This window comes from Nerophis ophidion, linkage group LG17 (assembly GCF_033978795.1).
Source record: "Nerophis ophidion isolate RoL-2023_Sa linkage group LG17, RoL_Noph_v1.0, whole genome shotgun sequence".
NCBI classification, from domain to species: Eukaryota; Metazoa; Chordata; class Actinopteri; order Syngnathiformes; family Syngnathidae; genus Nerophis; species Nerophis ophidion.
Window position 1 is genome coordinate 14,888,718 of NC_084627.1, and position 16,154 is coordinate 14,904,871.

Genomic DNA, 16,154 nt, shown 5'->3' on the forward strand with positions numbered 1-16,154 from the left:
CCCAGGACCATCAAGGAAGGACATTGCCTTAGCAGGTTTGACTCTCGTTTATTTTTTCAAATAAAGGACGTCTTTTGCGCCGTCGTCGCTCCCACTGCTTGCTCCTCAGTTTCGCTCTTTCGTCAGCCGCGTCTTATTTTCTGCGTCTTGCTGTCTCTCGCATTCGCTCCTCGTGCACAGCTGCGGGCTCTCCTCCTTCTCCTTCCTTTTTAAACTTTAACACATTCTTTACATCAGGGGTGTCAAACTCATTTTAGCGGGGGCAACATGGAGAAAAATCTACTCCCAAGTGGGCCGGACTGGTAAAATCACAGCACGATGACTTAAAAATAAAGACAACTTCAGATAGTTTTCTTTGTTTAAAAATAGAACAATAACATTCTGAAATTGTACAAATCATAATGTTGTTGTTTTTTTGTTTTTTTACAGTTACCTGTTGCGGTTAATAGTATATATACTTTATTTGTCCTATTTATATTTTCTGAATAAATCATGTGATGATGAAGTGTGTGATGTGAATTATATTTATATAGCGCTTTTCTCTAGTGACTCAAAGGGCTTTTACATAGTGAAACCCAATATCTAAGTGTGACAGTCGCTTGCTGTCGTGCGGGTTCCCAGGACCATCAAGGAAGGACATTGCCTTAGCAGGTTTGACTCTCGTTTATTTTTTCAAATAAAGGACGTCTTTTGCGCCGTCGTCGCTCCCACTGCTTGCTCCTCAGTTTCGCTCTTTCGTCGGCCGCGTCTTATTTTCTGCGTCTTGCTGTCTCTCGCATTCGCTCCTCGTGCACAGCTGCGGGCTCTCCTCCTTCTCCTTCCTTTTTAAACTTTAACACATTCTTTACATCAGGGGTGTCAAACTCATTTTAGCGGGGGCAACATGGAGAAAAATCTACTCCCAAGTGGGCCGGACTGGTAAAATCACAGCACGATGACTTAAAAATAAAGACAACTTCAGATAGTTTTTTTTGTTTAAAAATAGAACAATAACATTTTGAAATTGTACAAATTATAATGTTGTTGTTTTTTTGTTTTTTTACAGTTACCTGTTGCAGTTAATAGTATATATACTTTATTCATCGTATTTATATTTTCTGAATACATTATGTGATGATGAAGTGTGTGAAGTCATATATATTTATATAGCGCTTTTCTCTAGTGACTCAAAGGGCTTTTACATAGTGAAACCCAATATCTAAGTGTGACAGTTGCTTGCTGTCGTGCGGGTTCCCAGGACCATCAAGGAAGGACATTGCTCTAGCAGGTTTGACTCTCGTTTATGTTTTCGAATAAAGGGCGTTTTTTGCGCCGTCGTCGCTCCCACTGCTTGCTCCTCCGTTTCGCTCTTTAGTCGGCCGCGTCTTCATCTGCGTCTTGCTCTCTCTCGCATTCGCTCCTCGTGCACAGCTGCGGGCTCTCCTCCTCCTCATTCCTTTTTAAACCTTAACACATTCTTTACATCAGGGGTGTCAAACTCATTTTAGCGATGGCCACATGGAGAAAAATCCACTCCCAAGTGGGCCGGACTGGTAAAATCACAGCACGATGACTTAAAAATAAAGACAACTTCAGATAGTTTTCTTTGTTTAAAAATAGAAGAATAACATTCTGAAATTGTACAAATCATAATGTTGTTGTTTTTTTACAGTTACCTGTTGCGGTTAATAGTTTATATACTTTATTTGTCGTATTTATATTTTCTGAATAAATCATGTGATGATGAAGAGTGTGAAGTGAATTTTATTCATATAGCACTTTCTCTCTTACATAGTGAAACCCAATATCTAAGTGTGACAGTCGCTTGCTGTCGTGCGGGTTCCCAGGACCATCAAGGAAGGACATTGCTTTAGCAGGTTTGACTCTCGTTTATTTTTTCAAATAAAGGACGTCTTTTGCGCCGTCGTCGCTCCCACTGCTTGCTCCTCCGTTTCGCTCTTTAGTCGCCCGCGTCTTCATCTGCGTCTTGCTCTCTCTCGCATTTGCTCCTCGTGCACAGCTGCGGGCTCTCCTCCTCCTCCTTCCTTTTTAAACCTTAACACATTCTTTACATCAGGGGTGTCAAACTGATTTTAGCGGGGGCCACATGGAGAAAAATCTACTCCCAAGTCGGCCGGACTGGTAAAATCACAGCACGATGACTTAAAAATAAAGACAACTTCAGATAGTTTTCTTTGTTTAAAAATAGAACAATAACATTCTGAAATTGTACAAATCATAATGTTGTTGTTTTTTTGTTTTCTTACAGTTACCTGTTGCGGTTAATAGTATATATACTTTATTTGTCGTATTTATATTTCCTGAATGAATTATGTGATGATGAAGAGTGTGAAGTGAATTATATTCATATAGCACTTTCTCTCTTACATAGTGAAACCCAATATCTAAGTGTGACAGTCGCTTGCTGCCGTGCGGGTTCCCAGGACCATCAAGGAAGGACATTGCTTTAGCAGGTTTGACTCTCGTTTATTTTTTCAAATAAAGGACGTCTTTTGCGCCGTCGTCGCTCCCACTGCTTGCACCTCCGTTTCGCTCTTTAGTCGGTCGCGTCTTCATCTGCGTCTTGCTCTCTCTCGCATTCGCTCCTCGTGCACAGCTACGGGCTCTCCTCCTCCTTCTGCCCCACCCTCCTCCGCTCCTCCCCTTTTATACAGCCAGAGGAGATCTATTAATTGTGTGTAGGTGCGCGATCCACGCACCTGACCTCGATTGCGGCGTCGCTCCCGGCACGCCCCCGCCTCTCCGCCTCCTTGCCGCCATCTTGGGCCGGGCTTCATCGTGCCCTGCCCCGCTGCTCGTTCGCCAGGCTGCGCCTCTCCACACTAGGTTACATTTGAACCGGTGTGGGTGGCACTGTGAGCAGGTGGGTAAAGTGTCTTGCCCAAGGACACAGCGGCAGTGACTAAGATGGCGGAAGCGGGGATTGAACCTGGATCCCTCAAGTTGCTGGCACGGCCACTCTACCAACCGAGCTATACCGCCCCATAATGTTCATCAGTCAAAACATATCAAATTCAAATTACAGGATGTCATTTCTGTAGTTTGATAATTTTCATCGACTGATGTACTAAAATCATTTGGTTTATTTTGTACATATGTCGAATCATCTACAAAAATACAAAGAATTGCTATTGCAACATCCAGTGAACACCTTTAGAACAGCTATTTCTTTAATTTAAAAATTTCAGGTAAATTTTTATACTTAGCAAAGTATAAAAATTGTGTCTACGCGTTTCTCCTCATTGAGCCAAATTCAAATCTGTCTCTGTTTAATTCCTTGCTTCTTGTCTTGTTTAATAGATGTCATCAATGTTTAAACCTGACGATAACCAAGCTCAAGAAATATTTTTCTAGCAAAGTAACACATGGGCGTACTTCGGTATTAGCCATGGAAGCTAACTGTGATATCTTCCAAATGTTTTTTTAATCATCTTTTAAAATAAACAAAAAAACAAAAAAATACATGCGTTCTGGTCTCTCATGATTGTGAACTTGAATGATTGTTCCCAAAAAAGTGCAGTTCCCCTTTAAGGGCAGATTGTTTACTTAACTCCACTGTTTCTATCACTTACACATTATTGTCCAACATGAAAGTAACACACGCTGCGTGAAATGTAGAAATATAAAGCCATCTGGTGGACCGAAAACAAATTAAGCCAGTAGTCTAATTGAACAATTTTAACATAAAGGAGTTTATGTTCAGCTAAATGTGTGATCAAAAATTTATTTTCAGTGGTTTTCAATATGACATTATTAATCGTTTCCTAGGCTAATATAAGGAACTATCATGATCCGTTGCCCAGGTCATGTTTAGTTTGTTATTTCCCTACCTGTTTAGTTCGGTTTCAACACCCTTTTTTGTTTTTCTTTGTTGCCATGGGTGCTGATTTTTGTCACCTGCCTTTTATTAGTGGTCGGGACATCGGTTCTTCTTGCTTCTTGCTCCTGTTTTGGTTTGAGAATCTTTTGTTAAGCATTACCGTAGCTTCCCGTGCCATTGACGGGTTTCTGTTACGCTAGGACTGCATGGTTATGCGCTGTTCGTTTAATTATTCATTCTTATACTCAGGCAAACATACGAAAAAACTGAGAAACATTGTTGGCTCGGGAAGCTACGGTAATGCTTGGCAAAAAAATTTCAAATCACAACAGGAGCCAAAAGTGAAGTGAATTATATTTATATAGCGGTTTTCTTTAGTGACTCAAAGCACTTTTACTTAGTGAAACCCAATATCTAAGTTACATTTAAACCAGTGTGGGTGGCACTGGGAGAAAGTTGGTAAAGTGTCTTGCTCAACGACACAACGGTAGTGACTAGGTTGGCGAAAGCAGGAATCAAACCTGGATCCCTCGAGTTGCTAGCACAGCCATTCTAACAACCGAGCTATACCGCCCCAAAAAGAACCAACGTAACTGTTGTGTGTCGCAAATAAAACAGTGAGGGAGTGATAAATAGCTCTCTGATTAGTGACCGGGAGCAGGTGAGCGTCCCGACCACTACTCAGAGGCAGGTGACAAAAATCAGCACCCATCATAAAATTCTCAAACCACAACAGGAGCAAGAAGAACCAACATAACTTCTGTGTGTCACAAATAAAACTGCCAGGCAGAGTGTTGCATGAGGCAGCAATAAAGAGCGATTTGATTAGTGATTAGGGGCCGGTGAGCATCCCGGCCACTAATCAGAGGCAGGTGACAAAAATCAGCACCCATGGCAACAAAGAAAGCAAATAGGGGAGCTGAAACAGGGCAACACGGTGGTCAGGGCATCTGCCTCACAATACAAAGGTCCTGAGTAGTCTGGGGTTCAATCCCAGCCTCGGGATCCTCCTGTGTGGAGTTTGCATGTTCTCCCCGTGACTGCGTGGGTTCCCTCCGGGTACTTCGGTTTCCCCCACCTCCAAAAACATGCACCTGGGGATAGGTTGATTAGCAACACTAAATTGGCCCTAGTGTGTCAACGTGAGTGTGAATGTTGTCTGTCTATTTGTGTTGGCCCTGCGATGAGGTGGCGACTCGTCCAGGGTGTACACCGCCTTCCGCCCGAATGCTGCATAGATAGGCTCCGGCGACCCCAAAAGGGACACGCGGTAGAAAATGAATGAATGGATGGGTGCTGAAACAGAACTGAACAACTAAGAAATAACAATCTAAACATGACCCGGGTAACGGATCATGACAAGAACACAGGTAACCAGGACCAGCTCCTGGCATAAACTCTATGCAGCTGTTTAAATAAGCACACAAGCACTTAACTGCATACTTGCCAACCCTTCCGATTTTCCCGGGAGACTCCCAAATTTCAGTGCCCCTCCCGAAAATCTCCCGGGGCAACCATTCTTCCGAATTTCTCCCGATTTCCACCCGGACAACAATATTGGGGGCGTGCCTTAAAGGCACTGCCTTTAGCGTCCTCTACAACCTGAAAAGAAGACTATTATAAATGTCTTTGTTATCCACAGGTTTATCTATAACCCATAAAGTAGGCAGGCACGGAGCTATTTCTCAGCATGTGTTTATTCCAGCCGGCACATTAATACACTGACACACAACATCCGGATTCCCATCATGCATTGCTTCAAAACCACGGCGAGTAATAATGTCCAAAAACATAACAGAGACAAAAGAGAGGAACAAAGAAAAGACATGGCGACGACGAGTAAGAAGATGAAGTACGCTTGCAAGTTCCAAAATGATTGGAAAAAATTATTTCAGTTCATCCAGGACAGCTCGAAGGGGAAGGGGTATGCTGCCTGCAAATTCTGTAGATCAGACTTCTCCATTGAACACGGTAGCCGAATGTCAGAGGTATTTGTTGTTGTTGAACCTCAAGATGCAGAGACGGAGGCAGGCATAGAATATGAAAACATGATTTAATTAAAACTAAACAAGAACAAACAAAAAGCACGCACGTGGGCGGAATAACAAACTAAGGGAGCTAGCACTGGAAGCTAGAAAACAAAAAGGAACCTTAGCATGGAAGCTAGTTGATAGCAAACAGAAAAACTGGGGACGGCGTGGCGCGGTGGAAGAGTGGCCGTACGCAACCCGAGGGTCGCTGGTTCAATCCCCACCTAGTACCAACCTCGTCACGTCGGTTGTGTCCTAAGCAAGACACTTCACCCTTGCTCCTGATGGGTGCTGCCTTGCATGGCAGCTCCTTCCATCAGTGTGTGATTGTGTGTGTGAATGGGTAAATGTGGAAGTAGTGTCAAAGCGCTTTGAGTACCTTGAAGGTAGAAAAGCGCTATACAAGTACAACCCATTTATAAATAACTAATGCTAACAGAAACAGCTTACCGCTACGACGACCAGGACAAAATGTAGCATGACAGGTAGCTAATTATTACTCAAATCTCATCCACCGTAATAAAAACGATCCTAAATTTTTGTTTAGTACGGTAGCATCGCTAACCCAACAAGGGACTCCTTCCAGTAGCTCCACCCACTCAGCTGATGACTTTATGCAATTCTTTAGTAAGAAAATTGAAGTCATTAGAAAGGAGATTAAAGACAATGCGTCCCAGCTACAACGGGGTTCTATTAACACTGACACGATTGTATATACGGCGGATACTGCCCTCCAAAATAGTTTCTCTCGTTTTGAGGAAATAACATTAGAGGAATTGTTACAACGTGTAAATGGAATAAAACAAACAACATGTTTACTTGACCCTCTTCCTGGGAAACTGATCAAGGAGCTCTTTGTATTATTAGGTCCATCAGTGCTAAATATTATAAACTTATCACTTTCCTCGGGCACTGTTCCCCTAGCATTCAAAAAAGCGGTTATTCATCCTCTTCTTAAAAGACCTAACCTCGATCCTGACCTCATGGTAAACTACCGACCGGTGTCTCACCTTCCCTTTATTTCAAAAATCCTCGAAAAAATTGTTGCGGAGCAGTTAAATGAACACTTAGCGTCTAACAATCTATGTGAAACCTTTCAATCCGGTTTCAGGGCAAATCACTCGACAGAGACAGCCCTCGCAAAAATGACTAATGATCTATTGCTAACGATGGACTCTGATGCGTCATCTATGTTGCTGCTCCTCGATCTTAGCGCTGCTTTCGATACCGTCGATCATAATATTTTATTAGAACGTATCAAAACACGAATTGGTATGTCAGACTTAGCCCTGTCTTGGTTTAACTCTTATCTTACTGATAGGATGCAGTGTGTCTCCCATAACAATGTGACCTCGGACTACGTTAAGGTAACGTGTGGAGTTCCCCAGGGTTCGGTCCTTGGCCCTGCACTCTTCAGCATCTACATGCTGCCGCTAGGTGACATCATACGCAAATACGGTGTTAGCTTTCACTGTTATGCTGATGACACCCAACTCTACATGCCCCTAAAGCTGACCAACAGCTGGAGGCGTGTCTTAATGAAATTAAACAATGGATGTCCGCTAACTTTTTGCAACTCAACGCCAAAAAAACGGAAATGCTGATTATCGGTCCTGCTAGACACCGAACTCTATTTAATAATACAACTCTAACATTTGACAACCAAACAATTAAACAAGGCGACACGGTAAAGAATCTGGGTATTATCTTCGACCCAACTCTCTCCTTTGAGGCACACATTAAAAGCGTTACTAAAACGGCCTTCTTTCATCTCCGTAATATCGCTAAAATTCGCTCCATTCTGTCCACTAAAGACGCTGAGATCATTATCCATGCGTTTGTTACGTCTCGCCTCGACTACTGTAACGTATTATTTTCGGTTCTCCCCATGTCTAGCATTAAAAGATTACAGTTGGTACAAAATGCGGCTGCTAGACTTTTGACAAGAACAAGAAAGTTTGATCACATTACGCCTGTACTGGCTCACCTGCACTGGCTTCCTGTGCACTTAAGATGTGACTTTAAGGTTTTACTACTTACGTATAAAATACTACACGGTCTAGCTCCATCCTATCTTGCCGATTGTATTGTACCATATGTCCCGGCAAGAAATCTGCGTTCAAAGGACTCCGGCTTGTTAGTGATTCCCAAAGCCCAAAAAAAGTCTGCGGGCTATAGAGCGTTTTCCGTTCGGGCTCCAGTACTCTGGAATGCCCTCCCGGTAACAGTTCGAGATGCCACCTCAGTAGAAGCATTTAAGTCTCACCTTAAAACTCATTTGTATACTGTAGCCTTTAAATAGACTCCCTTTTTAGACCAGTTGATCTGCTGTTTCTTTTCTTTTTCTTCTATGTCCCACTCTCCCCTGTGGAGGGGGTCCGGTCCGATCCGGTGGCCATGTACTGCTTGCCTGTGTATCGGCTGGGGACATCTCTGCGCTGCTGATCCGCCTCGACATCTCTGCGCTGCTGATCCGCCTCCGCTTGGGATGGTTTCCTGCTGGCTCCGCTGTGAACGGGACTCTCGCTGCTGAGTTGGACCCGCTTTGGACTGGACTCTCGCGACTGTGTCGGATCCATTGTGGATTGAACTTTCACAGTATCATGTTAGACCCGCTCGACATCCATTGCTTTCCTCCTCTATAAGGTTCTCATAATCATTATTGTCACAGACGTCCCACTGGATCATTATTGTCACCGATGTCCCACTGGGTGTGAGTTTTCCTTGCCCTTATGTGGGCCTACCGAGGATGTCGTGGTGGTTTGTGCAGCCCTTTGAGACACTAGTGATTTAGGGCTATATAAGTAAACATTGATTGATTGATTGATAGTAGCTGTAACAAAATGACACGTAGCACGACAAGAGTGACATGTGGCAACGACAATACAATACAATGATCCAGCAACTGACAGAAGACAGAGCAGGTACAAATAGGAGCAGGCTGATTGGCAACAGGTGTGGCCAGGTGCCAATCAGCCACAGCTGAGGAGGAACACAGCACTCAGGGAACAAGACAGGAAGCTGACAAAATAAGAGCACTGGACAGGAACTAAAGACAGGAGATACTAAACACAGAGGAAACAGACAAATGCAGAGGAAAAAACTAAAACATAGACAAACTTTTAGGGGAAAGCCTGACACCGAACGGATATACTCATTCACGAAGGGATTATATATATATATATATATATATATATATATATATATATATATATATATATATATATATATATATATATATATATATATATATATATATATATATATATTGCCTCAAGGTTGGCAAGTATGCTTGAGTGAGCAGAAGGGCTCCAAACATGTTAAGTCTAAAGTTTGAAAGCCTTTTCTCATTCTATTCAATAAGCATGACTTGTACTGCATTTTGCTTCAGCACAGCCAACATGGCTTGAAAAGAAGAAAACACTGCTTGGCATAAGGATTTGTTACAGGAGGGTCAACAGGCTGCGGGTGCACTGTGACAGACTTAAAGTGGCTCTAAGTGATGGATTTCATAGAACATTGACAGTGATCTCTGTCTGCTATGCCCAAGCCACTAATTCATCATCTCAGCCAGTCTGATGTGCCATAAATACTTCCCCTGCTGTTGTTTTTTTGTTCATTTCATCACGTTTGACCTTGACTTTGGACCCTTATATTCCCATACTGTAATGTTTTTATTTGTCTTGCCTGCTGCTTGTGTTTTTCTGCGGCAGCTCGAAAGAACACATTTAGGTAGACAGAAAACAACGGGAAGCAGCCAAATGGGGCATGATGAATCCCAAACATAAAAAGCCAAACAACATCATAAGTCTCCTCTATAAGCTTAAATTGTATCAACAAAATAAAGTAGTTTTGTTAGGAGAATAAAGTCATCAAAAAAAAACCACCATAGTATTGTTAGAGAATAGTGTTGACTTCACACCCAAATTAAATAGAGAGAAAGAGGAAGAAGTTAGTCTTACATTTGTTTTTAATTAATGACAATAAAGCTGGGTTTTTTTACAGAGAATAAAGTAATAATAGGGCAAACATGTCGTTGAGCGTATTTTTCGGACTATAAGGCGCACTTAAAGGCCTACTTAAACCCACTACTACCGACCACGCAGTCTGATAGTTTATATATCAATGATGAAATCTTAAAGGGGAACATGATCACAATTTCAGAAGGGTTAAAACCAATAAAAATCAGTTCCCAGTGGCTTATTTTATTTTTCAAAATTTTTTTCAAAATTTTACATCTCCCGGAATATCCCTAAAAAAAGCTTTAAAGTGCTTGATTTGCGATGCCACTGTCTATTTCCTGGTGACGTCACATAGCGATTCCAATGCAAACAATAACGAATAGCACAGCAAGAGATAGCGACATTAGCTCGGATTCAGACTCGGATTTCAGCGGCTTAAGCGATTCAACAGATTACGCATGTATTGAAACAGATGGTTGGAGTATGGAGGCAGATGGCAAAACCGAAATTGAAGAAGAAACTGAAGCTATTGAGCGAATAGCTATTGACGCTATTCGGCCATGCTAACGCTATTCTGCGTTAGCATCGCCGGTAAAATGTGCAGACCAACCGATCAGGACTTTCGCATTGACACTGGATCAATAAGTCAATAACAACAAAACTCACCTTTGTGATTTCGTTGACTTTATCGTTGGGAATGCTTTGAGTGTCGCAGGATATCCAGACATTCTTGTCATCTCTGTGCCATCTCTGTCGTAACATCGCCGGTAAAAACCAAACGAGGGACTTTCCCATCTCTTGACACTGGGGCAACTTAAATCCGTCGATTGGTAAGTGTTTTTTTGGAATTAAATGTGGGTGGAGGGAAAGGCTAGATGTAAATATAGCTACAAATAGGCATAATGCACACAGCTAGCCTAAATAGCATGTTAGCATCGATTAGCATGCCGTGCTAATCGATGCACATTTTACGTAAATCAACTTGAATCCATCCCTGATCGTGTTGTTACACCCTCCGACAACGCACCGACGAGGCATGATGTCTCCAAGGTACGGAAAACAGTCGAAAAAACGGAAAATAACACAGCTGATTTGACTCGATGTGGTAGGGAAAGATGGCGTTGACGACCGATGTGACGTCACGTTGTGACGTCGTCGCAAAGAGAGCGATAAACAGAAAGGCGTTTAATTCGCCAAAATTCACCCATTTAGAGTTCGGAAATCGGTTAAAAAAATATATGGTCTTTTTCTGCAACATCAAGGTATATATTGACGCTTACATAGGTCTGGTGATAATGTTCCCCTTTAACATTGCAACACATGCCAATATGGCCTTTTTAGTTGACTAAATTGCAATTTTAAGTTTCCCGCGAAGTATCCTGTTGAAAACGTCGCGGAATGATGACGCGTGCGTTTGACGTCTCGGGTTGTAGCGGACATTATTTTCCAGCCCGATCCAAGCTATAAGTAGTCTGCTTTAATCGCATAATTACACAGTATTCTGGACATCTGTGTTGCTGAATCTTTTGCAATTTGTTCAATTAATAATGGAGAAGTCAAAGAAGAAAGATGTAGGTGGAAAGTGGTGTATTGCAGCTGCCTTCAGCAACACAAACACAGCCGGTGTTTCCTTGTTTACATTCCTGAAGGTGAAGCTTTACTATGGAACAGAGCGGTCAAGCGAACATGGTTCCCAACCACATGTCAACCGGCAGGTTTCGGTGAGAAAATTGTGGTAATAAGTTGGCTCTTACCGTAGACATGAGCGGAGCTTGCGTCCTCCTGCAGTTGCGGACTCTCTTACCTCCTTTCACCGGAGACACTGGTGGTCACCACACTCCTGGCCACACCCCTCCGACTTTCAGGTACCATATAATCTCACTAAAACACTAGTAAAACAATAAGCAGATAAGGGATTTTCCAGAATTATCCTAGTAAATGTGTCTAATAACATCTGAATCGCTCCCACTGCCCTCGTTTTTTTTAAATTTTGTTTTAATATTTTTGTAGTCCTTCACTCTCACTATCCTCATCCACGAAACGTTCATCCTTGCTCAAATTAATGGGGAAATCGTCGCTTTCTTGGTCCGAATCGCTCTCGCTGCTGGTGGCTATGATTGTAAACAATGTGAGGATGTGAGGAGCTCCACAACCGGTGACGTCACTCGCACATCGTCCGCGACTTCCGGTACAGGCAAGGCTTTTTTTTATCAGCGACCAAACGTTGCGAACTTTATCGCCGATGTGCTTTACTAAATCGTTTCAGCAAAAATATGGCAATACCGCGAAATGATCAAGTATGACACATAGAATGGACCTGCTGTCCCCGTTTGAATAAGAAAATCCTTTAATTTAATTTCAAAACACGACACTGCGCCTTATAACCCGGTGCGCCTAGTATATGAAATCATTTTGGTTGTGCTTACCAATCTCTAAGATATTTTATTTGGTAAGTGTGACCAGTAGATGGCAGTCACACATAAGAGATACGTGTGGACTGCAATCATCATCGGCGGTCACTCGAACGAGTATGACGATCCTCCTGGTAGGGGTGTACCCCTTTATGGAGGATGCCTGTGTGTGACTTTATTTTGCGTGGGGAAACTGGTGCACAGACAGTCACCACCCGATCCTTGACAGAATCGGGCCAGGGTCCAGTAGCATGGAGTCCAAGACGACTGGGGAGCCTTTTCTGCTGCAGCCTTCTCCCACCATCGCAGCCATTGTGGTAGTTCTTAAATCTATCGTCTTCCGCCTGCTTCGCCGTTGAGGTGTTCACCGTGTCCCTGGCTAGGGGGCAGTCAGGTACTAGGCTTTTGCCAAGGGCCACTTGGGGTAACAGTAGTAAAGGGGTTAACCTCTTAGTGCCCCAAAACCCCATGGATGAGCCTCCACTGCCGCCATGCCAAGCACAACATGTAGACTGCAATATAATGGCAGTCACACATAAGAGATGGGTGTAGACTGCAATATGACTCAAGTAAACAACACCAACATTTTTAAATATAGAACATTACACACGATTCTCAACAATCCATCAACATGTTTTAGTACGACTTTGGTAAGCTATGAAGCCGCACCGCTTGATGGATTGTACTGTGCTTCAACATACGAGTATTATTATGCTGTGTGTATAAGGTAAGACATATTATTTGGCGTTTTGTTTCGCAATATTATGCCAAAGCAACTTTTCTTACCTTCTGGTACCTGCTGATCTGTATTTGGGATCTGCATAAGTCCTGAAAATTTGAGCGTTTCTGCCTTTGTAGTCCGTACCGACACCATAGTCAAAAATCTTATTTTTTTCTCTTTATCTTCTTGTTATGGGACATTCATCCTCCGCTGTTGCCATTGTCAATCTGGTGCGCTCTATGGTCAGGAAAATACGGTACTTACAACAGAAAAAAAATCATTACTAAAAATGTTTTATTTCTAAAGAAGACTCTGTGACAGACTTGTGTCGTGGGATCTTCAGGACCGAAGGATCACAGCAGGTGTTCACGTTGACAATTCTTTTTAATCTCTTTACACACAATATTTCTTCTTTTGCTTGTTCATAAATGTCTTTTCTTTTCATTTTTTATTTTTCACAGCATCTCCTCCTCTTGCTCGTTCACCAAGTCTTTTCAGTCTCAGTTCGTTCACTCACGACGTTTTTAACTGGCTCGCTCCTCCACAGTCTCTCTGTCGTCACCAACACCTCCTGGGTCTCCTCTGGCTTTTCAGCCCCGTCCTGCGGTCACCAACGTTGCTAAATAGAGACAGGTGATTAGATAACTCGTTCCAGCTGAGGTATCCACTCACCTGTCATCTGCTTCCAGCCGGCTCCTGTGCATGCCCCGTCCACAGGCGGGGCGTGGTCACAGACTCATAATTACGTGAATATTTGGAAACATTACAAAAAGAAAGTCTGATTTATTTTTAATGTTGTAATATCACAAAAAATAAAGTGGCGGTGTTACGAGAATAAAGTGGTATTTTTCTGAGAATAAAATGAAATTGAGGTCCTCTCCAAGGTTTCTCATTATCCCATTGGGTTGAGTTTTTCCTTGCCCTGATGTGGGATCTGAACCGAGGATGTCGTTGTGGCTTGTGCAGCCCTTTGAGACACTTGTGATTTAGGGCTATATAAATAAACATTGATTGATTGATTGATTGATTGATTGAACACTAAAAATGGCCCTAATTTGTTTCATGGTGAATTCCTGGTAATCACAGCTGTCAGTATTTTACCGTAAATTCAATCGTTTTTTTTTTTGTAGACAGGTAAACAATGCATCAGTTTTTTTCATAACAATATACCGTAAACAAAAACAATTATCCACTGTAAAATTAACGCATTCAACATCCCGTGATGACCTACACATCGTGACCTTGTTTTTTGCGGTGAATTCCTGGTAACGACAGCTGCCAAGAACTGTGCGGATTTTCATGTGGATGTTGGATCCTAGCAGTAATGTCCATCCCTCTATCTTGTCTCGCACAGAAATGTGACTGCCTGCTCAGCCTGGAAGCGTATTCGGCAGACCAGAAGCATCGTGTGTGCCAGTGCCTGAAGGACAACATTGACCAGCAGCTCCAGCTTCAAAGAAGGGATCCCACCATCGATCACTTTGATCAGGTACAAACTGGACTCTCTTGTCCGCATCCGAGTCTTTTTTTTCACATTCGTCCCCAGCCTTAATCATGAAGCAGTTAACACATGAACATGTGTGAGCGCATATATTAGCATGTACAGTAGCCCACTTCATTCCCGATGCCTGGCACACTTAATCAGCAATGTTTCCAGCTTTATTCCTCTTCTTTGGTGCTTTTGGCCGCTTATTTAAATTGTCGCTCGGCTCAAGGGGTTGTGCTGCTTGACTCACTCGAGTGCTATTAACTTCTTTTTTCATGTGCTCTTAGAGCAGGGGTGTCCAAACATTTTCCACTGAGGGCCGCACACTAACATCAAAGCAAGCAAGGGTCATTTTGATATTTTTTATTTCAAAAACCAATACAAAATATGTATCACAAATATACAATCAAGCCTCCACTCAGGCTTGATCCCGGGGACCCCAAAGGGTTTTGGTCAAAAAAATATTAAAAATGTGTCATTATTCAGTATTATTATTTGTATTACTATTCAAGGTTTAAATATCTATATCCACATTAGGTCTTTCTGTCAATATAATGTTTTTTAAAAATTTGAGTTGTATGCTATTGTTGTCAAAGAAAACCAATTTTTTTGTAAAAAAAAAAAAAAAAAAAAAAGCAATATTTTCACTCAATAACATGTGGAATATTTTAGATCAGGGGTGTCAAACTCAAATACAGAGTGGGCCAAAATTTTAAACCGAACAAAGCCGCAGGCCAAGGTTGAGCAAATTAACCTTTTAATAGGGACCCAAACAAGTTTTGCATTGAATATTGAACAAGCGAGACTTATATAACTTTATAGTGACATGCAAAATCGAGTTTCAAATAATACTAATAATTCAAAAATAGCAATGGCATATCAAATCAAATTTAAATAGAAATTGAATGCCTATTTTCTATTTGCAGCCTTCTCAGGTAAATATCAAAATAAACTTTTCCCACAGGCTAATAATAAATTTGTATATTGTAGCGTCCAGGAAGAGGTAGTGCTGCAAGGGGTTCTGTGTATTTGTTCTGTTTTGTTTATGTTGTGTTACAGTGTGAATGTTCTCCCGAAATGTGCTTGTCATTCTCGTTTAGTGTTGGTTCACAGTGTGGCGCATATTTGTAACAGTCTTAAAGTTGTTTATACGGCCACCCTCAGTGTGACCTGTATGGCTGTTGACCAAGCTTGCATTGCATTAGATTGTGTGTGTGTGTGTAAAAGCCACATATATCATGTAACTAGGCCGGTACGCTGTTTCTACGTAGGAAAAGCGGACGTGACGAAAGGTTTTAGAGGACGCTTGAGGCAGTCCCTATAAGGCACGCCCCCAATATTGTTGTCCAGGTGGGAATCGGGAGAAATTTGGGAGAATGGTTGCCCCCTGGTGATTTTCGGGAGGTGCACTGAAATTTGTGAGTCTCCTTATAAAATCAGGGGTGAGGGTTAGCAAGTATGAGTATTAGCGGTGAATGCGGAGTTAAAGCTAAACCACCGCTGTATAACACCGGCGGGCCAGCTCTAATGTTAATTTGATATTGCCTCAAAGGCCAAATTAAAATACACGGCGGACCAGATTTGGCCCGCGGGCCAGAGTTTGACACTGATGTTTTAGATTATACAATAATTGGAGCCTTAAAGAGGTCAATAACTCATAACAACATCGGTATTAATACTTTCGTTTTCTTTTTTGAGCAATGACCCTTAAAAAAAAAAAAATC

The 16,154-nt window shown here is 42.2% G+C and overlaps 1 protein-coding gene across 7 annotated transcripts in view; it reads left to right on the forward strand.

Annotated features, from left to right (window-relative positions):
- rgs3a (regulator of G protein signaling 3a) overlaps positions 1-16,154 on the forward strand; it is a 354,609-nt gene that overhangs the window by 165,257 nt on the left and 173,198 nt on the right. For all 7 annotated transcript variants that reach the window (XM_061876388.1, XM_061876386.1, XM_061876385.1 and 4 more), the window contains one exon: positions 14,299-14,433. In XM_061876388.1, the coding sequence (XP_061732372.1) occupies positions 14,299-14,433 (135 nt within the window). The remainder of the gene's footprint in view (positions 1-14,298; positions 14,434-16,154) is intronic.